The sequence below is a fragment of the Taudactylus pleione genome, unplaced genomic scaffold (genome assembly GCF_031769625.1).
Source record: "Taudactylus pleione unplaced genomic scaffold, aTauple2 ptg002073l, whole genome shotgun sequence".
In the NCBI taxonomy this organism is placed as follows: Eukaryota; Metazoa; Chordata; class Amphibia; order Anura; family Myobatrachidae; genus Taudactylus; species Taudactylus pleione.
The window spans coordinates 20,094-39,644 of record NW_028286467.1 but is presented as its reverse complement, the minus strand read 5'-3'; the positions used below and the strand labels follow the sequence as shown (position 1 = coordinate 39,644).

The 19,551-nt window shown below is 50.2% G+C and overlaps 1 protein-coding gene across 1 annotated transcript; it reads right to left on the bottom strand.

Moving 5' to 3' along the window:
* Nucleotides 1-4,590: 4,590 nt before the first annotated feature.
* Nucleotides 4,591-19,122, bottom strand: ZBTB7B (zinc finger and BTB domain containing 7B). The gene is made up of 2 exons (XM_088465640.1): nt 18,067-19,122; nt 4,591-6,104 (listed from the first exon to the last, which is right to left on the bottom strand). The coding sequence occupies exons 1-2, from the start codon at nt 19,116-19,118 to the stop codon at nt 5,705-5,707; spliced, it is 1,452 nt and encodes a 483-aa protein (XP_088321766.1). The 5' UTR covers nt 19,119-19,122; the 3' UTR covers nt 4,591-5,704.
* Between the last annotated feature and the right edge of the window lie 429 nt (nt 19,123-19,551).

The following is a 19,551-nucleotide window of genomic DNA, read 5'->3' as shown; positions in this document are numbered from 1 at the left end:
CAGCTCATCATTCCCACACTCGTTACAGCTCATCATTCCCGCACTCGTTACAGCTCATCATTCCTGCATTCAGTTACAGCTCATCACTCCCGCACTCGTTACAGCTCATCACTCCCGCACTCGTTACAGCTCATCATTCCCGCATTCAGTTACAGCTCATCATTCCCGCACTCGTTACAGCTCATCATTCCCGCATTCAGTTACAGCTCATCATTCCCGCATTCAGTTACAGCTCATCATTCCCGCATTCAGTTACAGCTCATCATTCCCGCACTCGTTACAGCTCATCATTCCCGCATTCAGTTACAGCTCATCATTCCTGCACTCGTTACAGCTCATCATTCCTGCATTCAGTTACAGCTCATCATTCCTGCACTCGTTACAGCTCATCATTCCTGCACTCGTTACAGCTCATCATACCTGCACTCGTTACAGCTCATCATTCCCGCATTCAGTTACAGCTCATCATTCCTGCACTCGTTACAGCTCATCATTCCTGCATTCAGTTACAGCTCATCATTCCTGCACTCGTTACAGCTCATCATTCCTGCACTCGTTACAGCTCATCATACCTGCACTCGTTACAGCTCATCATTCCTGCATTCAGTTACAGCTCATCATTCCTGCACTCGTTACAGCTCATCATACCTGCACTCGTTACAGCTCATCATTCCTGCACTCGTTACAGCTCATCATTCCCGCACTCGTTACAGCTCATCATTCCTGCACTCGTTACAGCTCACCATATTTGTTTACTGGACTGTTCCTGTCTGTCACTATCCGGACATTTCCCAGTAACCCCCACTACAGTTATGAAGTGCACTTTAGTGCTATACCTGGACTTTTCATTTGCCATTCCCATGTCTTCTAAGTCACTTATTAAAAACTCCCCTTTTTCATTTAAGTCTGCTTCTGTGTCTGCTCCTATCACCACCCCGGGTCCACAACAAATTCAGAACCTCACACATTTATTTCTACCCAGAACCGTGGCTCTGCTGCTCCTGTAGAACTACAAGTCCCAGCATAGCCTGCCATTAATAGTTGCAGAGTCTCAGGGTGCTGACACCTGGGCAGGGTGCTCTGCATTGTCCTTTAGTGAACTAACAGGAAGTGTGAGGTTCAGCATGTAAATACTTCCCCCAGCACTATCACAGTCAATATACACCACAGAGACGCGGAGCCCTTATGGGGTGAGGTCGCAGCTACTGCCATACACACACGGCTCAGTTACATTGCTGGAAATAAATACAACATATTTTTTTTATATATATATTTTTTATTTTTTTCCATTAGCCTTCATTAAAAAAAGCAAAACAAAAATTTTATTTTAAATAATCTTATTTTCTTTCCCTCTTTTCACACCAGTGTATAAGTTCAAGTAAAAGTGTTCTCGTAAGGAAGGCACACCCTCACCCCCCCCAACCTCTCACTCACCCGTCGCCCCTACCCACCCCCCCAATAATGGGAGGAGTTTCTGTGCAACCACGCCCCCCCCAGCCGCCGACCAGCACTGCAGGGGTTAATCTGATTAGTGCAAGGACAGAAACACAGCGGACAGGGCACCCCGTAATGTCCGCCGCGTCCGGCTGGCTGGCTGGCTAGACGACTGGATGAGGGGGGGGGGGTACTGGGTTTTACTGGTCCACGTTGCGGAAAATCAATCAGACACACGGCTGCCAATCACCTCACTAAACATGGATGACGCATCTGCCCTCTAAGAGGTTCTGCAGCAGCATTGAGAGCTGTGTTGGATGTAAACAGTGACACGCCAATGGCATGTACATAGAACACGCCGACGGCATGTCCTCGTGCACAAAGGGTTCGTGTATCAGGGACACATGGAGAAATCATTCTACATCTCAGACATAGCAGCGGAGCGTTTATTCCGTCACGCCTGATACATGTAGTACAGCACAGTAGCACGAGTCAGACAGAAGCTCTTAGTGGGAGAATTGGGACAATATACTCAGTAACAGTATAGACTGCAACAATCTCCAACATGAACTTAGTTATAAATGAATGTCTAAACGCAGGGGAATTATAAAAATGGAATGGCGCAGCGCACGGAGGTTACAGCGAGGGGGAACCCATGTGCCCATTGTCGGCCCAGGACCGGAGGGCAGGAGTGGGGGGGAAACTTCTTCTTTTACAAGTCATTGCGGTTATGGCTTTGGAATTTGCAGTAAATGGATTCAGGACCCTAAAACCTGCAGACAAACTTATATACAGACATTATCACAAACACACGTATGTACAGATCACGGCTCAAACCATCCAGCCCGCTGGGACCCTGACACCCCCCCCCACCCCCTAAACTCCAGCACCCCTAATTACCGCATGGGAGTGATGGGTACTCTGCAGACAGAACAGTAGAAGTGCTTTAGATGCCTGTTGTGTGTGTATGTGGGACGTGCGGCATCGATGAGAACATTCGTCACCATAGAAAATAAATTACGTTTTGGTGAAGAAAATTCTTAAACAGAATCTGTCAGCAACACACACAGAAGGCAGACATGTTGTAGGCCAAACTAAGGGGACAAAAAGGGATAGGCTGCATTCTCAGTGATGTCACTGGCTCCTAGTGACTGGATAGGCTGCATTCTCAGTGATGTCACTGGCTCCTAGTGACTGGATAGGCTGCACTCTTAGTGATATCACTGGTTCCTAGTGACTGGATAGGCTGCATTCTCAGTGATGTCACTGGCTCCTAGTGACTGGATAGGCTGCACTCTTAGTGATATCACTGGTTCCTAGTGACTGGATAGGCTGCATTCTCAGTGATGTCACTGGCTCCTAGTGACTGGATAGGCTGCACTCTCAGTGATGTCACTGGCTCCTAGTGACTGGATAGGCTGCACTCTCAGTGATGTCACTGCTTCCTAGTGGGTGGATAGGCTGCACTCTCAGTGATGTCACTGCCTCCTAGTGGCTGGATAGGCTGCACTCTCAGTGATGTCACTGGCTCCTAGTGACTGGATAGGCTGCACTCTCAGTGATGTCACTGGTTCCTAGTGGCTGGATAGGCCTCATTATCAGTGATGTCACTGGCTTCTAGTGAAGGGACAGGCTGCACTCTCAGTTATGTCACTGGCTCCTACTGATTGGATAGGCTGCACACAGTGATGTCACTGGCTCCTAGTGATTGGATAGGCTGCACTCTCAGTGATGTCACTGCCTCCTAGTGGCTGGATAGGCTGCACTCTCAGTGATGTCACTGGCTCCTAGTGACTGGATAGGCTGCACTCTCAGTGATGTCACTGGCTCCTAGTGATTGGATAGGCTGCACTCTCAGTGAGGTCACTGGTTCCTAGTGACTGGATAGGCTGCACTCTCAGTTATGTCACTGGCTCCTACTGATTGGATAGGCTGCACTCTCAGTGATGTCACTGGTTCCTAGTGACTGGATAGGCTGCACTCTCAGTTATGTCACTGGCTCCTACTGATTGGATAGGCTGCACACTCAGTGATGTCACTGGCTCCTACTGATTGGATAGGCTGCACACTCAGTGATGTCACTGGCTCCTAGTGATTGGATAGGCTGCACACTCAGTGATGTCACAGGGTACCAGTGACTGGATAGGCTGCATTCTCAGTGATGTCACAGGGTACCAGTGACTGGATAGGCTGCATTCTCACGAATATTGGTTCAGCCCACACAGCAGCTGCCTTCGCTATAAGTAAACAGCAGGTAAGCTTTATATACAATGGATGCAGTACAATCCGACCTTCCGGGAGTGAGGTGGACAAAGGGGCTGTCAGGTAATCTAGCAAACGCCCCTCGTATGGCCATAAATCATCCGATTCCTCCTGTTCTCATGGGAGATGATAAATCTCATAGCGATTAGAATGGATTTTATTGGTAATTATCCCAAACTGTGCGGCTGACCTAAGATGATGTGTATGACGTTCCCCTCTACAGCACTTTCCTGGTCACATGATCACACATAGCAAATGACATAACTGCCAAAGCGCCATTCGCTGCTGGCCAACACCCAGCCGACAGGACAGACAAACAGGACAGGGGACTGCGCAGAACTAGGCTGCAGGATCCTTACCCACCTCCCTCCCCATATACCTTCTGTAAGCGAGACAGACGCAGGGCACACGCGGAGGGGTGGATCCTCCGGAACGGTGACAATCTAAGGGGAACCTTGGTCCGAAATGTTACCTAGGACACTACGGCAATTCATACTCCATGTGGTACAGGAATGACTGAGATATAAGACTGTGCGGAGATACAGGGCGGGCGGGCGGGGGGTTATAGTATTCTCCGTCTTGGCTGGACCGATATACTGAGCAGGCAGAGATCACTATACTACTGCGGAGCCCAATCACTCAATAATAACAATAATTTAAATAATATACAAACAGAAAATCCAGCTCCTGTATTTGGGGTCTCACTGCCCACTACTGCACCCCAACTTTTCCAAAGTGGCCCCCTTTGCATAATGCCACCTGCATGCTGACTTGTGGCTAGTCCTGGTCTAGTATCACAGCCCCCAGGCCCAATGGTAACAATTCCGTCAGCAAATACAGGGGCCCACCCCGGACAGTGCTGACCCCCCCCCCCGCCCTGCCCCCTCCCTTAGAAGTAATCCTCACTTATAGGAAAATTATCTTTCCTAAGCCATGAGGGGAGACATGAGGGTATACACAGGGGCACGCTTATTCCTGGGGGCCACCCCAGATATTACGTGTGACGTAATATTCTACAGCAGTGGTTGCGGAACTAAAAGTCACAGCATGTCCCTTGATGTAGAAAGGCATGCTGGGACTCCGCCTCCACAACTGCTGGAGGGGAGGAGTTTGCCTAAACCCAATCCACAGCTTACAATTGTATATAGCGCCATCAGAGCCTGGTGGAGGCACCGCAGGCCGGAAAATAAGGATTACCATGTCTGAGCAGACCCCAACTCAGAGGTGCCGGGGAATGGGGGGCAGAGATTCCTCCCAACACATCCAGCCCCAACCATCTCATTACAAAGCAATACAAGGGGACTCCTAACACCAGGGACGACATTCTCAGAAGGCACAACACCATGAATCCAGGGACGTGGGAGGGGGGACCCCATCCGCTCCCCCCTCCCACCCCCACACATTGCAGGGTCACCCGAACAGCCAGCTCACAAAACAAAATTATTGCTTTTCTGACTTATCTCTATGCATTTTAAATTTATATATACTCCTTAATATATATATATATATATATTTATATATATATGTATCTTCATCTCTATATACAGACACAGTATATATTATATATCTCGTTCAATAAAAAATAGCGATTATTAATATCTTATCCTAGGTTTGAAGAAGCAAATTTGGAAAGAGACACCTCACCCGGGAGAGGCCGACTTTAAATGATCCCTGAGGCTTAGGAAAAGCGTCCTATCTCCTCCCCAACGCCTCGGAGCCGCCCCCGCACCCCACCTTTACAGTCCACCAGCAGAGGCCGGACCTTGCCAGTCTGTCGGTCAATATTATGACATCATCTTGAGAGCGCTGTGACATCATGAGTAATGGGGGTGCAGGAGCATCGGAGGAGGGGGGGGGGAAGAGGTACCCCAATTCTTTAAGGGAACAGTGGGGACACCGAGGACTTCTGTGGTAGGGTTAGCAGAAGTGCTGCCATGGGCAAAAGTCTCTAAAGGCTTCTTTCACTTGTGAAGGGATGTGGGGGACGGGAGTTACAGTCATGGAGATGCTACGAAGGGTCCAAAACCAAGGGCCCCTCCGGGCTGGCCCCTCCTGAATGAGGCCGTGGCAGCCCCCAGTACCGCAGCATGGAGAGGCGGAGGTCTTCCATTTTGCCATTAGCCAGGTCGAGAGCGGGGCTCGGGACGATGCGCTGTGCGGGCGGATCCTCTTTGCGCCGCCTCCTGGTGCGGACCTCTAGGCAGTTCTGGCCCTTCATGTGCCGCTGGAGGTGGTCTTCCTTGGCGAAGGCTTTATGACATAGGGAGCATTCGTAGGGGCGGTCGCCGGTGTGCAGGTGCATGTGGTTCTTCAGGTCGTAGCTGTGCAGGAAGCGGGCGCTGCAGTGCTCGCAGCAATATGGCCGCTCACCCGTGTGCTTCCGCATGTGGATCTTCAGCTTGTCGTTCCTGGGGAGAAGGGAGAGAGCGATGAGATCGGGCCTATGGCGGGGTAAGTATGGTGGCAGCGTACAGGTGTAGGGGGCTACAATGTGGTATCACACAGAGGAGGAACATTATGGGCAGCACAGAGAGTAAGGACTACATAAATAGCCATAGTGTACAGCATATCCCCATATACCTGTCATATCCATACAGAACCCCATATACCTGTCCTATCCATACAGCACCCCCATATACCTGTCCCATCCATACAGCACCTCATATACCTGTCCCATCCATACAGCACCCCCATATACCTGTCCCATCCATACAGCACCCCCATAACTCAGACCCATCCATACAGCACCCCCCTATACCTGTCCCATCCATACAGCCCCCCATATACCTGTCCCATCCATACAGCACCCCCATAACTCAGACCCATCCATACAGCACCCCCCTATACCTGTCCCATCCATACAGCCCACATATACCTGTCCTATCAATACAGCCTCCTCATATACCTGTCCCATCCAAACAGCACCCCATATACCTGTCCCATCCATATAGCCCCCCATATACCTGTGCCATCCATATAGCCCCCCATATACCTGTCCCATCCATACAGCACCCCTATATACCTGTCCCATCCATACAGCACCCCTATATACCTGTCCCATCCATACAGCACCCCGATATACCTGTCCCATCCATACAGCACCCCATATACCTGTCCCATCCATACAGCCCCCCATATACAGCATCCATACAGCACCCCCATATACTTGTCCCATCCATACAGCACCCCATATACCTGTCCCATCCATACAGTACCCCTATATACCTGTCCCAACCATACAGCACCCCCATATACCTGTCCCATCCATATAGCCCCCCATATACCTGTGCCATCTATATAGCCCCCCATATACCTGTCCCATCCATACAGCACCCCTATATACCTGTCCCATCCATACAGCACCCCGATATACCTGTCCCATCCATACAGCACCCCATATACCTGTCCCATCCATACAGCCCCCCATATACAGCATCCATACAGCACCCCCATATACTTGTCCCATCCATACAGCACCCCATATACCTGTCCCATCCATACAGTACCCCTATATACCTGTCCCAACCATACAGCACCCCCATATACCTGTCCCATCCATACAGCACCCCATATACCTGTCTCATCCATACAGCACCCCCATATACCTGTCCCATCCATACAGCACCCCATATACCTGTCCCATCCAAACAGCACCCCATATACCTGTGCCATCCATATAGCCCCCCATATACCTGTCCCATCCATACAGCACCCCTATATACCTGTCCCATCCATACAGCACCCCTATATACCTGTCCCATCCATACAGCACCCCGATATACCTGTCCCATCCATACAGCACCCCATATACCTGTCCCATCCATACAGCCCCCCATATACAGCATCCATACAGCACCCCCATATACTTGTCCCATCCATACAGCACCCCATATACCTGTCCCATCCATACAGTACCCCTATATACCTGTCCCAACCATACAGCACCCCCATATACCTGTCCCATCCATACAGCACCCCATATACCTGTCTCATCCATACAGCACCCCCATATACCTGTCCCATCCATACAGTACCACCATTTACCTGTCCCATCCATACAGCACCCCATATACCTGTCCCATCCATACACTACCCCTATATACCTGTCCCATCCATACAGCACCCCCATATACCTGTCAAATCCATACAGCACCCCCATATACCTGTCCCATCCATACAGACCCCTTATACCTGTCCCATCCATACAGTACCCCTATACACCTGTCCCATCCATACAGCACCCCCATACGCCTGTCCCAACCATACAGCACCCCCATATACCTGTCCCATCAATACAGCACCCCATATACCTGTCCCATCCATACAGACCCCATATACCTGTCCCATCCATACAGCACCCCTATATACCTGTCCCATCCATACAGCACCCCCATATGCCTGTCCCATCCATACAGCACCGCCATATACCTGTCCCATCCATACAGCCCCCCCACATACCTGTCCCATCCATACAGCCCCCCATATACCTGTCTCATCCATTCAGTACCCCCACATACCTGTCCCATCCATACAGCACCCCGTATACCTGTCCCATCCACACAGCACCCCCATATACCTGTCAAATCCATACAGCACCCCCATATACCTGTCCCGTCCACACAGCACCCCCATATACCTGTGCCATCCATATAGCCCCCCATATACCTGTGCCATCCATACAGTCCCCATATGCCTGTCCCATCCATAGAGCACCCCCATATACCTGTCCCATCCATATAGCCCCCCATATAACTGTCTCATCCATACAGCACCCCCATATACCTGTCCTATCCATACAGCCCCCCATATAACGCTCATCCATACAGCACCCCCATATACCTGTCCCATACATAAAGCTCCCCCATATACCTGTCCCATATACCTGTCCCATCCATACTGCCTCCCCATATACCTGTCCCATCCATACAGGTCCCCATATACAAGTCCCATCCATAAAGCTCCCCATATACAAGTCCCATCCACACAGCCCCCCCCCATATACCTGTCCCATCCACACAGCCCCCCCCATATACCTGTCCCATCCACACAGCACCCCCATATACCTGTCCCATCCACACAGCACCCCCATATAGCTGTCCCATTCATACAGCCGAACCATATACCTGTCCCATCCATACAGCACCCCCCCATATACCTGTCCCATCCATACAGCCCCCCATATACCTGTCCCATCCATACAGCCCCCCATATACAAGTCCCATCTATACTGCACCCCCATATACCTGTCCCATCCATACAGCACCCCCACATACCTGTCCCATCTGTACAGCACCCCCATATGCCTGTCCCATCCATAGAGACCCCCATATACCTGTCCCATCCATACAGCATCCCGATATACCGGTCCCATCCATACAGCACCCCGATATACCTGTCCCATCCATACAGCACCCCCATATAGCTGTCCCATCCATACAGCCGCCCCATATACCTGTCCCATCCATACAGCACCACCCCATATACCTGTCCCATAAATACAGCCCCCCATATACAAGTCCCATCTATACTGCACCCCCATATACCTGTCCCATCCATACAGCACCTCCATAACTCAGTCCCATCCATACAGCCCCTCATATACCTGTCCAATCCATACAGCTCCCTCATATACCTGTCCCATCCATATAGCCCCCATATAACTGTCTCATCCATACAGCCTCCCCATATACCTGTCCCATACATACAGCACCCCATATACCTGTCCCATGCATACAGCACCCCATATACCTGTCCCATCCATACAGCCTCCCCATATACCTGTCCCATCCATACAGCCCCCCATATATCTGACCCATCCATACAGCCCCCATATACCAGTTCATAGAGACCCCCATATACCTGTCCCATTCATACAGCCCCCCATATACCTGTCCCATCCATACAACACCCCCATATACCTGTCCTATCCGCACAGCCACCCCATATACCTGTCCTATCCGTACAGCCCCCCATATACCTGTCCCATCCGTACAGCACCCCCCATATACCTGTCCCATCTGTACAGCACCCCCATATGCCTGTCCCATCCATACAGACCCCCATATACCTGTCCCATCCATACAGCACCCCGATATACCTGTCCCATCCATACAGCACCCCGATATACCTGTCCCATCCATACAGCACCCCCATATAGCTGTCCCATCCATACAGCCGCCCATATACCTGTCCCATCCATACAGCACCCCCCCATATACCTGTCCCATCCATACAGCCCCCCATATACAAGTCCCATCTATACTGCACCCCAATTTACCTGTCCCATCCATACAGCACCCCCATAACTCAGTCCCATCCATACAGCCCCTCATATACCTGTCCAATCCATACAGCTCCCTCATATACCTGTCCCATCCATATAGCCCCCCATATAACTGTCTCATCCATACAGTCCTCCATATACCTGTCCTATCCATACAGCCTCCCATATAACTGTCCCATCCAAACAGCACCCCCATATGCCAGTCCCCATCCATACAGCTCCCCCATATGCCTATCCCATCCATACAGCACCCCGATATACCTGTCCCATCCATTCAGCACCCTCATATACCTGTCCCATCCATACAGCACCCCATATAGCTTTCCCATTCATACAACCGCCCCATATACAAGTCCCATCCATACAGCTCCCCGATATACCTGTCCCATCCACACAGCCCCCCATATACAAGTCCCATCCACACAGCCCCCCCATATACCTGTCCCATCCATACAGCCCCCATATACAAGTCCCATCTATACTGCACCCCCATATACCTGTCCCATCCATACAGCACCCCCATAACTCAGTCCCATCCATACAGCCCCTCATATACCTGTCCAATCCATACAGCTCCCTCATATACCTGTTCCATCCATATAGCCCCCATATAACTGTCTCATCCATACAGTCCTCCATATACTTGTCCTATCCATACAGCCTCCCCATATACCTGTCCCATCCATACAGCACCCCCCCATATACCTGTCCCATCCATACAGCCCCCATATACAAGTCCCATCTATACTGCACCCTCATATACCTGTCCCATCCATACAGCACCCCCATAACTCAGTCCCATCCATACAGCCCCTCATATACCTGTCCAATCCATACAGCTCCCTCATATACCTGTTCCATCCATATAGCCCCCATATAACTGTCTCATCCATACAGTCCTCCATATACTTGTCCTATCCATACAGCCTCCCCATATACCTGTCCCATCCAAACAGCACCCCCATATGCCACCCCCATCCATACAGCTCCCCCATATGCCTATCCCATCCATACAGCACCCCGATATACCTGTCCCATCCATTCTGCACCCCCATATACCTGTCCCATCCATACAGCTCCCCCATATACCTGTCCCATCCATACAGCTCCCCCATATACCTGTCCCATCCATACTGCACCCCCATATGCCTGTCCATTTCATACAGCCCCCCATATACTTGTCCCATCCATACAGCCCCCAATATAACAGTCTCATCCGTACAGCACCCCCATATGCTTGTCCCATCCATACAGCACCTCCATATGTCTGTCCCATCCATAGAGCCCCCCCATGTGCCTGTCCCATCCATACAGCCCCCCCATGTGCCTGTCCCATCCATACAGCTCCGCCATATGCCTGTCCCATCTGGACAGCACCCCCATATACCTGTCCCATCCATACAGCACCCCCATATACCTGTCCCATCCATACTGCCTCCCCATATACCCGTCCCATCCATACAGCTCCCCATATACAAGTCCCATCCTTACACCTCCCCGATACACCTGTCCCATCCACACAGCCGCCATATACAAGTCCCATCCACACAGCTCCCCCATATACCTGTCCCATCCACACAGCCCCCCCATATACCTGTCCCATCCACACAGCCGCCCATATACCTGTCCCATTCACACAGCCCCCATATACCAGTCCCATCTATACTGCACCCCCATATACCTGTCCCATCCATACAGCACCTCCATAACTCAGTCCCATCCATACAGCCCCTCATATACCTGTCCAATCCATACAGCTCCCTCATATACCTGTCCCATCCATATAGCCCCCCATATAACTGTCTCATCCATACAACCTCCCCATATACCTGTCCCATGCATACAGCACCCCATATACCTGTCCCATGCATGCAGCACCCCATATACCTGTCCCATCCATACAGCCTCCCCATATACCTGTCCCATCCATACAGCCCCCCATATACCTGACCCATCCATACAGCCCCCATATACCAGTTCATAGAGACCCCTATATACCTGTCCCATTCATACACCCCCCATATACCTGTCCCATCCATACAACACCCCCATATACTTGTCCTATCCGCACAGCCCCCCAATATACCTGTCCTATCCATACAGCCCCCCATATACCTGTCCCATCCATACAGCACCCCTCATATACCTGTCCCATCCATACAGCACCCCCATATGCCTGTCCCATTCATACAGCCGCCCCATATACCTGTCCCATCCATACAGCACCCCCCTATACCTGTCACATCCATACAGCACCCCCCTATACCTGTCCCATCCATACAGCCCCCCCATATACCTGTCCCATCCATACAGCCCCCCCATATACCTGTCCCATCCATACAGCCCCCCATATACCTGTCCCATATACCTGTCCCATCCATACAACACCCCCATATACTTGTCCTATCCGCACAGCCCCCCAATATACCTGTCCTATCCGTACAGCCCCCCATATACCTGTCCCATCCATACAGCACCCCTCATATACCTGTCCCATCCATACAGCACCCCCATATGCCTGTCCCATTCATACAGCCGCCCCATATACCTGTCCCATCCATACAGCACCCCCTTATACCTGTCCCATCCATACAGCCCCCCCATATACCTGTCCCATCCATACAGCCCCCCCATATACCTGTCCCATCCATACAGCCCCCCCATATACCTGTCCCATCCATATAGCACCCCCCTATACCTGTCCCATCCATACAGCCCCCCCATATACCTGTCCCATCCATACAGCACCCCCCTATACCTGTCCCATCCATACAGCCCCCCCATATACCTGTCCCAGTACTCAACTCATTTTCTAACACTTTATACATTTTCTCTACAAAAGTGACATGTCAGTATGGGTCAAATTAAAAAATCAGTTTTGACTAATTAGTCATTAAGGGGAGAGTCCAAGGGGTTCTGAGTCAAGTCCATAAAAAGGGACCTTGCACAACTTATCAGCTGCTTTGAGATGGTGACAAAGTGGTCTATGAGGATTTCGCACCTCGAAAAGCAGCGGCCAATAGGATTGCCTGATACACACGATAAGCCGCATTTGTGCAAAGTTACCACACAACGCGGCTTATTGCGGCTAACTGAATCCAGCCCTAAATCTGCCGTCAGACTTTCCAGGGAAATTTTTTTTTTTACAGCTTTTCAGCTTCATTTTCAAAACAAATATTGGACGTAAAACAGATAAAAGTTCCTGAAATCACCACCAAAAGTTCTACAAAGACCCTAATCACAGGGCTCTGGCTCGTGGTGCTCTATACCGGCCGCCATGCTCGTGGTGCTCTATACCGGCCGCCATGCTCGTGGTGCTCTATACCGGCCGCCATGCTCGTGGTGCTCTATACCGGCCGCCATGCTCGTGGTGCTCTATACCGGCCGCCATGCTCGTGGTGCTCTATACCGGCCGCCATGCTCGTGGTGATATATATATACACACACACACACATATATATATGTACACACACCAGCCACCATGTCACATGTTATCACAATGTGCGGTGGGCAGCACTATTGGAAGGTAACTTTATTCATGTCATAGGAATATTATATATATATATATATATATATATATATATATATCTCCATACACACGCACGCACACATATATATGTACACACACCAACCACCACGTCACGTTATCACAATGTGCGGTGGGCAGCACTATTGGAAGGTAACTTTATTCATGTCATAGGAATATTATATATATATATATATATATATATATCTCCATACACACGCACGCACACATATATATGTACACACACCAACCACCACGTCACGTTATCACAATGTGCGGTGGGCAGCACTATTGGAAGGTAACTTTATTCATGTCATAGGAATATTATATATATATATATATATATATATATATCTCCATACACACGCACGCACACATATATATGTACACACACCAGCCACCACGTCACGTTATCACAATGTGCGGTGGGCAGCACTATTGGAAGGTAACTTTATTCATGTCATAGGAATATTATATATATATATATATATATATATATATATATATATCTCCATACACACGCACGCACACATATATATGTACACACACCAACCACCACGTCACGTTATCACAATGTGCGGTGGGCAGCACTATTGGAAGGTAACTTTATTCATGTCATAGGAATTATATATATATATATATATATATATATATATCTCCATACACACGCACGCACACATATATATGTACACACACCAACCACCACGTCACGTTATCACAATGTGAGGTGGGCAGCACTGCTCCACTAAACATGGAATTACCCTGAGCTTAAAGAGGGATGAAGTAAGAGCATGGAGCCCTCTGATAACAAGAGCTTTCATTCTATACAGAAGAGGAATAAGTGGATCGGTACTGGGGGGATATGAGGGAAAGGCCCCTCTCGCAGAGGTGCACTAGGCTATGGGGAGTGGGTGAGCTTTCAGGAAGCGATATGAAGCATTGGAGGTTGGGTGCTTTTATTAAGGTACAGGGACACCTAGAGGCTGATACAGGTTACTGCATTGTCCAGGCTGTAGGGGCACTATTATAGCTGTGCAGGACACCTAGAGGCTGATACAGGTTACTGCATTGCCCAGGCTGTAGGGGCACTATTATAGCTGTGCAGATACACCTAGAGGCTGATACAGGTTACTGCATTGTCCAGGCTGTAGGGGCACTATTATAGCTGTGCAGGACACCTAGAGGCTGATACAGGTTACTGCATTGTCCAGGCTGTAGGAGCACTATTATAGCTGTGCAGGACACCTAGAGGATGATACAGGTTACTGCATTGTCCAGGCTGTAGGGGCACTATTATAGCTGTGCAGGACACCTAGAGGCTGATACAGGTTACTGCATTGTCCAGGCTGTAGGAGCACTATTATAGCTGTGCAGGACACCTAGAGGATGATACAGGTTACTGCATTGTCCAGGCTGTAGGGGCACTATTATAGCTGTGCAGGACACCTAGAGGCTGATACAGGTTACTGCATTGCCCAGGCTGTAGGGGCACTATTATAGCTGTGCAGATACACCTAGAGGCTGATACAGGTTACTGCATTGCCCAGGCTGTAGGGGCACTATTATAGCTGTGCAGATACACCTAGAGGCTGATACAGGTTACTGCATTGTCCAGGCTGTAGGGGCACTATTATAGCTGTGCAGGACACCTAGAGGATGATAGAGGTTACTGCATTGTCCAGGCTGTAGGGGCACTATTATAGCTGTGCAGGACACCTAGAGGCTGATACAGGTTACTGCATTGTCCAGGCTGTAGGAGCACTATTATAGCTGTGCAGGACACCTAGAGGATGATACAGGTTACTGCATTGTCCAGGCTGTAGGGGCACTATTATAGCTGTGCAGGACACCTAGAGGATGATACAGGTTACTGCATTGTCCAGGCTGTAGGGGCACTATTATAGCTGTGCAGGACACCTAGAGGATGATACAGGTTACTGCATTGTCCAGGCTGTAGGGGCACTATTATAGCTGTGCAGATACACCTAGAGGATGACACAGGTTACTGCATTGCCCAGGCTGTAGGGGCACTATTATAGCTGTGCAGGACACCTAGAGACTGATACAGGTTACTGCATTGCCCAGGCTGTAGGGGCACTATTATAGCTGTGCAGGACACCTAGAGGCTGATACAGGTTACTGCATTGTCCAGGCTGTAGGGGCACTATTATAGCTGTGCAGGACACCTAGAGGATGATACAGGTTACTGCATTGCCCAGGCTGTAGGGGCACTATTATAGCTGTGCAGGACACCTAGAGGATGATACAGGTTACTGCATTGTCCAGGCTGTAGGGGCACTATTATAGCTGTGCAGGACACCTAGAGGATGATACAGGTTACTGCATTGCCCAGGCTGTAGGGGCACTATTATAGCTGTGCAGGACACCTAGAGGATGATACAGGTTACTGCAGTACCCAGGCTGTAGGGGCACTATTATAGCTGTGCAGGACACCTAGAGGCTGATACAGGTTACTGCATTGTCCAGGCTGTAGGGGCACTATTATAGCTGTGCAGATACACCTAGAGGCTGATACAGGTTACTGCATTGTCCAGGCTGTAGGGGCACTATTATAGCTGTGCAGATACACCTAGAGGCTGATACAGGTTACTGCATTGCCCAGGCTGTAGGGGCACTATTATAGCTGTGCAGATACACCTAGAGGCTGATACAGGTTACTGCATTGCCCAGGCTGTAGGGGCACTATTATAGCTGTGCAGGACACCTAGAGGCTGATACAGGTTACTGCATTGTCCAGGCTGTAGGGGCACTATTATAGCTGTGCAGGACACCTAGAGGCTGATACAGGTTACTGCATTGCCCAGGCTGTAGGGGCACTATTATAGCTGTGCAGGACACCTAGAGGCTGATACAGGTTACTGCATTGCCCAGGCTGTAGGGGCACTATTATAGCTGTGCAGGACACCTAGAGGCTGATACAGGTTACTGCATTGTCCAGGCTGTAGGGGCACTATTATAGCTGTGCAGGACACCTAGAGGCTGATACAGGTTACTGCATTGCCCAGGCTGTAGGAGCACTATTATAGCTGTGCAGGACACCTAGAGGATGATACAGGTTACTGCATTGCCCAGGCTGTAGGAGCACTATTATAGCTGTGCAGGACACCTAGAGGATGATACAGGTTACTGCATTGCCCAGGCTGTAGGGGCACTATTATAGCTGTGCAGGACACCTAGAGGCTGATACAGGTTACTGCATTGTCCAGGCTGTAGGGGCACTATTATAGCTGTGCAGGACACCTAGAGGATGATACAGGTTACTGCATTGCCCAGGCTGTAGGGGCACTATTATAGCTGTGCAGGACACCTAGAGGATGATACAGGTTACTGCATTGCCCAGGCTGTAGGGGCACTATTATAGCTGTGCAGGACACCTAGAGGATGATACAGGTTACTGCATTGCCCAGGCTGTAGGAGCACTATTATAGCTGTGCAGGACACCTAGAGGATGATACAGGTTACTGCATTGCCCAGGCTGTAGGGGCACTATTATAGCTGTGCAGGACACCTAGAGGATGATACAGGTTACTGCATTGCCCAGGCTGTAGGAGCACTATTATAGCTGTGCAGGACACCTAGAGGATGATACAGGTTACTGCATTGCCCAGGCTGTAGGGGCACTATTATAGCTGTGCAGATACACCTAGAGGATGATACAGGTTACTGCATTGCCCAGGCTGTAGGGGGCACTATTATAGCTGTGCAGGACACCTAGAGGCTGATACAGGTTACTGCAGTACCCAGGCTGTAGGGGCACTATTATAGCTGTGCAGGACACCTAGAGGCTGATACAGGTTACTGCATTTTCCAGGCTGTAGGAGCACTATTATAGCTGTGCAGGACACCTAGAGGCTGATACAGGTTACTGCAGTGCCCAGGCTGTAGGGGCACTATTATAGCTGTGCAGGACACCTAGAGGCTGATACAGGTTACTGCAGTGCCCAGGCTGTAGGAGCACTATTATAGCTGTGCAGGACACCTAGAGGCTGATACAGGGTACTGCATTTTCCAGGCTGTAGGAGCACTATTATAGCTGTGCAGGACACCTAGAGGCTGATACAGGTTACTGTATTGTCCAGGCTGTAGGGGCACTATTATAGCTGTGCAGGACACCTAGAGGCTGATACAGGTTACTGCATTGCCCAGGCTGTAGGAGCACTATTATAGCTGTGCAGGACACCTAGAGGATGATACAGGTTACTGCATTGTCCAGGCTGTAGGGGCACTATTATTGTTGTGCTGATAAAAGTTACTGCAGAGACCAGGCTGTAGGGGGCACTAACTATTATTGCAGTGTAGGACACCTAGAGGCTGATACAAGTTACTGCAGTGCCTAAGCCGTAGGGGACACTAACTATTATTGTTGTGCAGGGCACCTAGAGGCTGATACAAGTTACTGCAGTGCCCAGGCTGTGGGAGGCACTAACTATTACTGTTGGACACCTAGAGGCTGATACAAGTTACTGCAGTCATATGATAATATATCAGTTTCATATGGAAAATGGGACAAGGACGGAGACCTCTCATGCATCACATTTACCTGGTGAATCGGACACCGCAGACCTGACACACAAACGGCTTCTCCCCCGTGTGCGTACGCATGTGGCGGGGCAGTTTCCCAGCACCATGGATAATTTTGTGGCACACAGGACACTCCTGCGGCATCTGTGACCGTCTCCTTCTCATCTGCTTGCTTGGGTCATCTAGGGAGGTGGCCGTCAATTCTGGATTCTCATGGTCAAGCGGGTTCAGGAAGGGGATGTCAGAGGGCTCCTCGTCGGACAAGAGGTCCTCAGGTGGAGAGGGCGGAACAAACAGACGTCCCACCAGCCTGTTGTCTGACGTGTATCGGTTGCAGTTCAGGATGCTGTCATCTGGAGGAAATTCTGTAGGTGACGGGGCTTCCGTGGGGCTGACGGCTCTTTCCATGGAGTCATCTTCTACGACATAGGGGTTTCCATTCTGGGCCCTATGACTGGGCCTCACCTGCAGGAACTTCCTCCTGTGCTTACGGGGAATGAGTTGCACTGGCTTCTGGTGTAGCGGCATAGATAGCACCGCGGAATGGGGGCCATCTGCCTCTGGAGGTGGAGTGGTGTCCTCGCCATTTTCCTGTGTGCCATAACACTCTAGATACTCACGTGCCCGTAAGAACCCATCAAGGTCTTCTGCATCCCCTCCCATCTCCTCCCGACTGCCGTTACAGCGCAGGATTTCTACGCAGGCTTCCACTACGCATGGGATCTCTAGCAGGCGGGCAGCTCGCAGAACATCCCGCATGTTTGCATTGCTGATGGTCAGTGTGGCTGTGTAGGCAAAGTCCAGGAGGGCCCCCAGGGCATCAGGTTTTAGGAAGTCCAGCTGACACACATCCCGTGATGGTTTACCAGACGGTGTCCCGGTAAAGAGCTTGCGGAAGTATTGGCTGCAGGCAGCGAGCACTGCGCGGTGGGTGCGGTATTCCAGGCCCTGTGTCTTGATGGTGATGTCACACAATACACCTCGGTGGCGCTGCTCGTTCAGGCTGGACAGTAGATCGCTGCTGTGCTCCGGGAATGGGATCCCGATCAGATCGTCTTCTGAGCAAGCCATCGTCACCTGCAGCAAACAAACAACGTGACATAAGAGACGTATCCATATGTCAGCACAAAGGCTGCTGCTCGCCCCAGCACCCCGACCCCACAGGCGCCAGGCACAGCATGTATGGTCACAGCAACGTGGTCATAGTTACACCCTGATTAACGCCAAGCTGGCACCAAGCTCTACCTTCAGCCAAGAGCCCTGACCCAAGTCATTCCGTGCAAGATAGGCAAAGTCAGAGACTCCCACATCTCACAATGACAAAGGGGGTATTTATTTATTTTTAGAAATGACAAAAGTTGCAGGATAAAAATGTCCTTACAGGGGTGCTACACTGAATCCAAATTCTATAATGAATAAACAAAGAATTCCCAAAGTGTTCTTCTTGTGTCACATACAGTATATCATCAGAGACCATCTGTTCTGTTCAACAACCCATTGACAT

Bases quoted from the DNA above. Each gene is read 5' to 3' on its own strand.
- ZBTB7B (XM_088465640.1), bottom strand. From the start codon at position 19,118: ATGGCTTGCTCAGAAGACGATCTGATCGGGATCCCATTCCCGGAGCAC. The intron at 6,105-18,066 runs GTAAATGTGATG...CCTTCTCCCCAG, and splicing joins TGCGGTGTCCGATTCACCAG to GAACGACAAGCTGAAGATCC.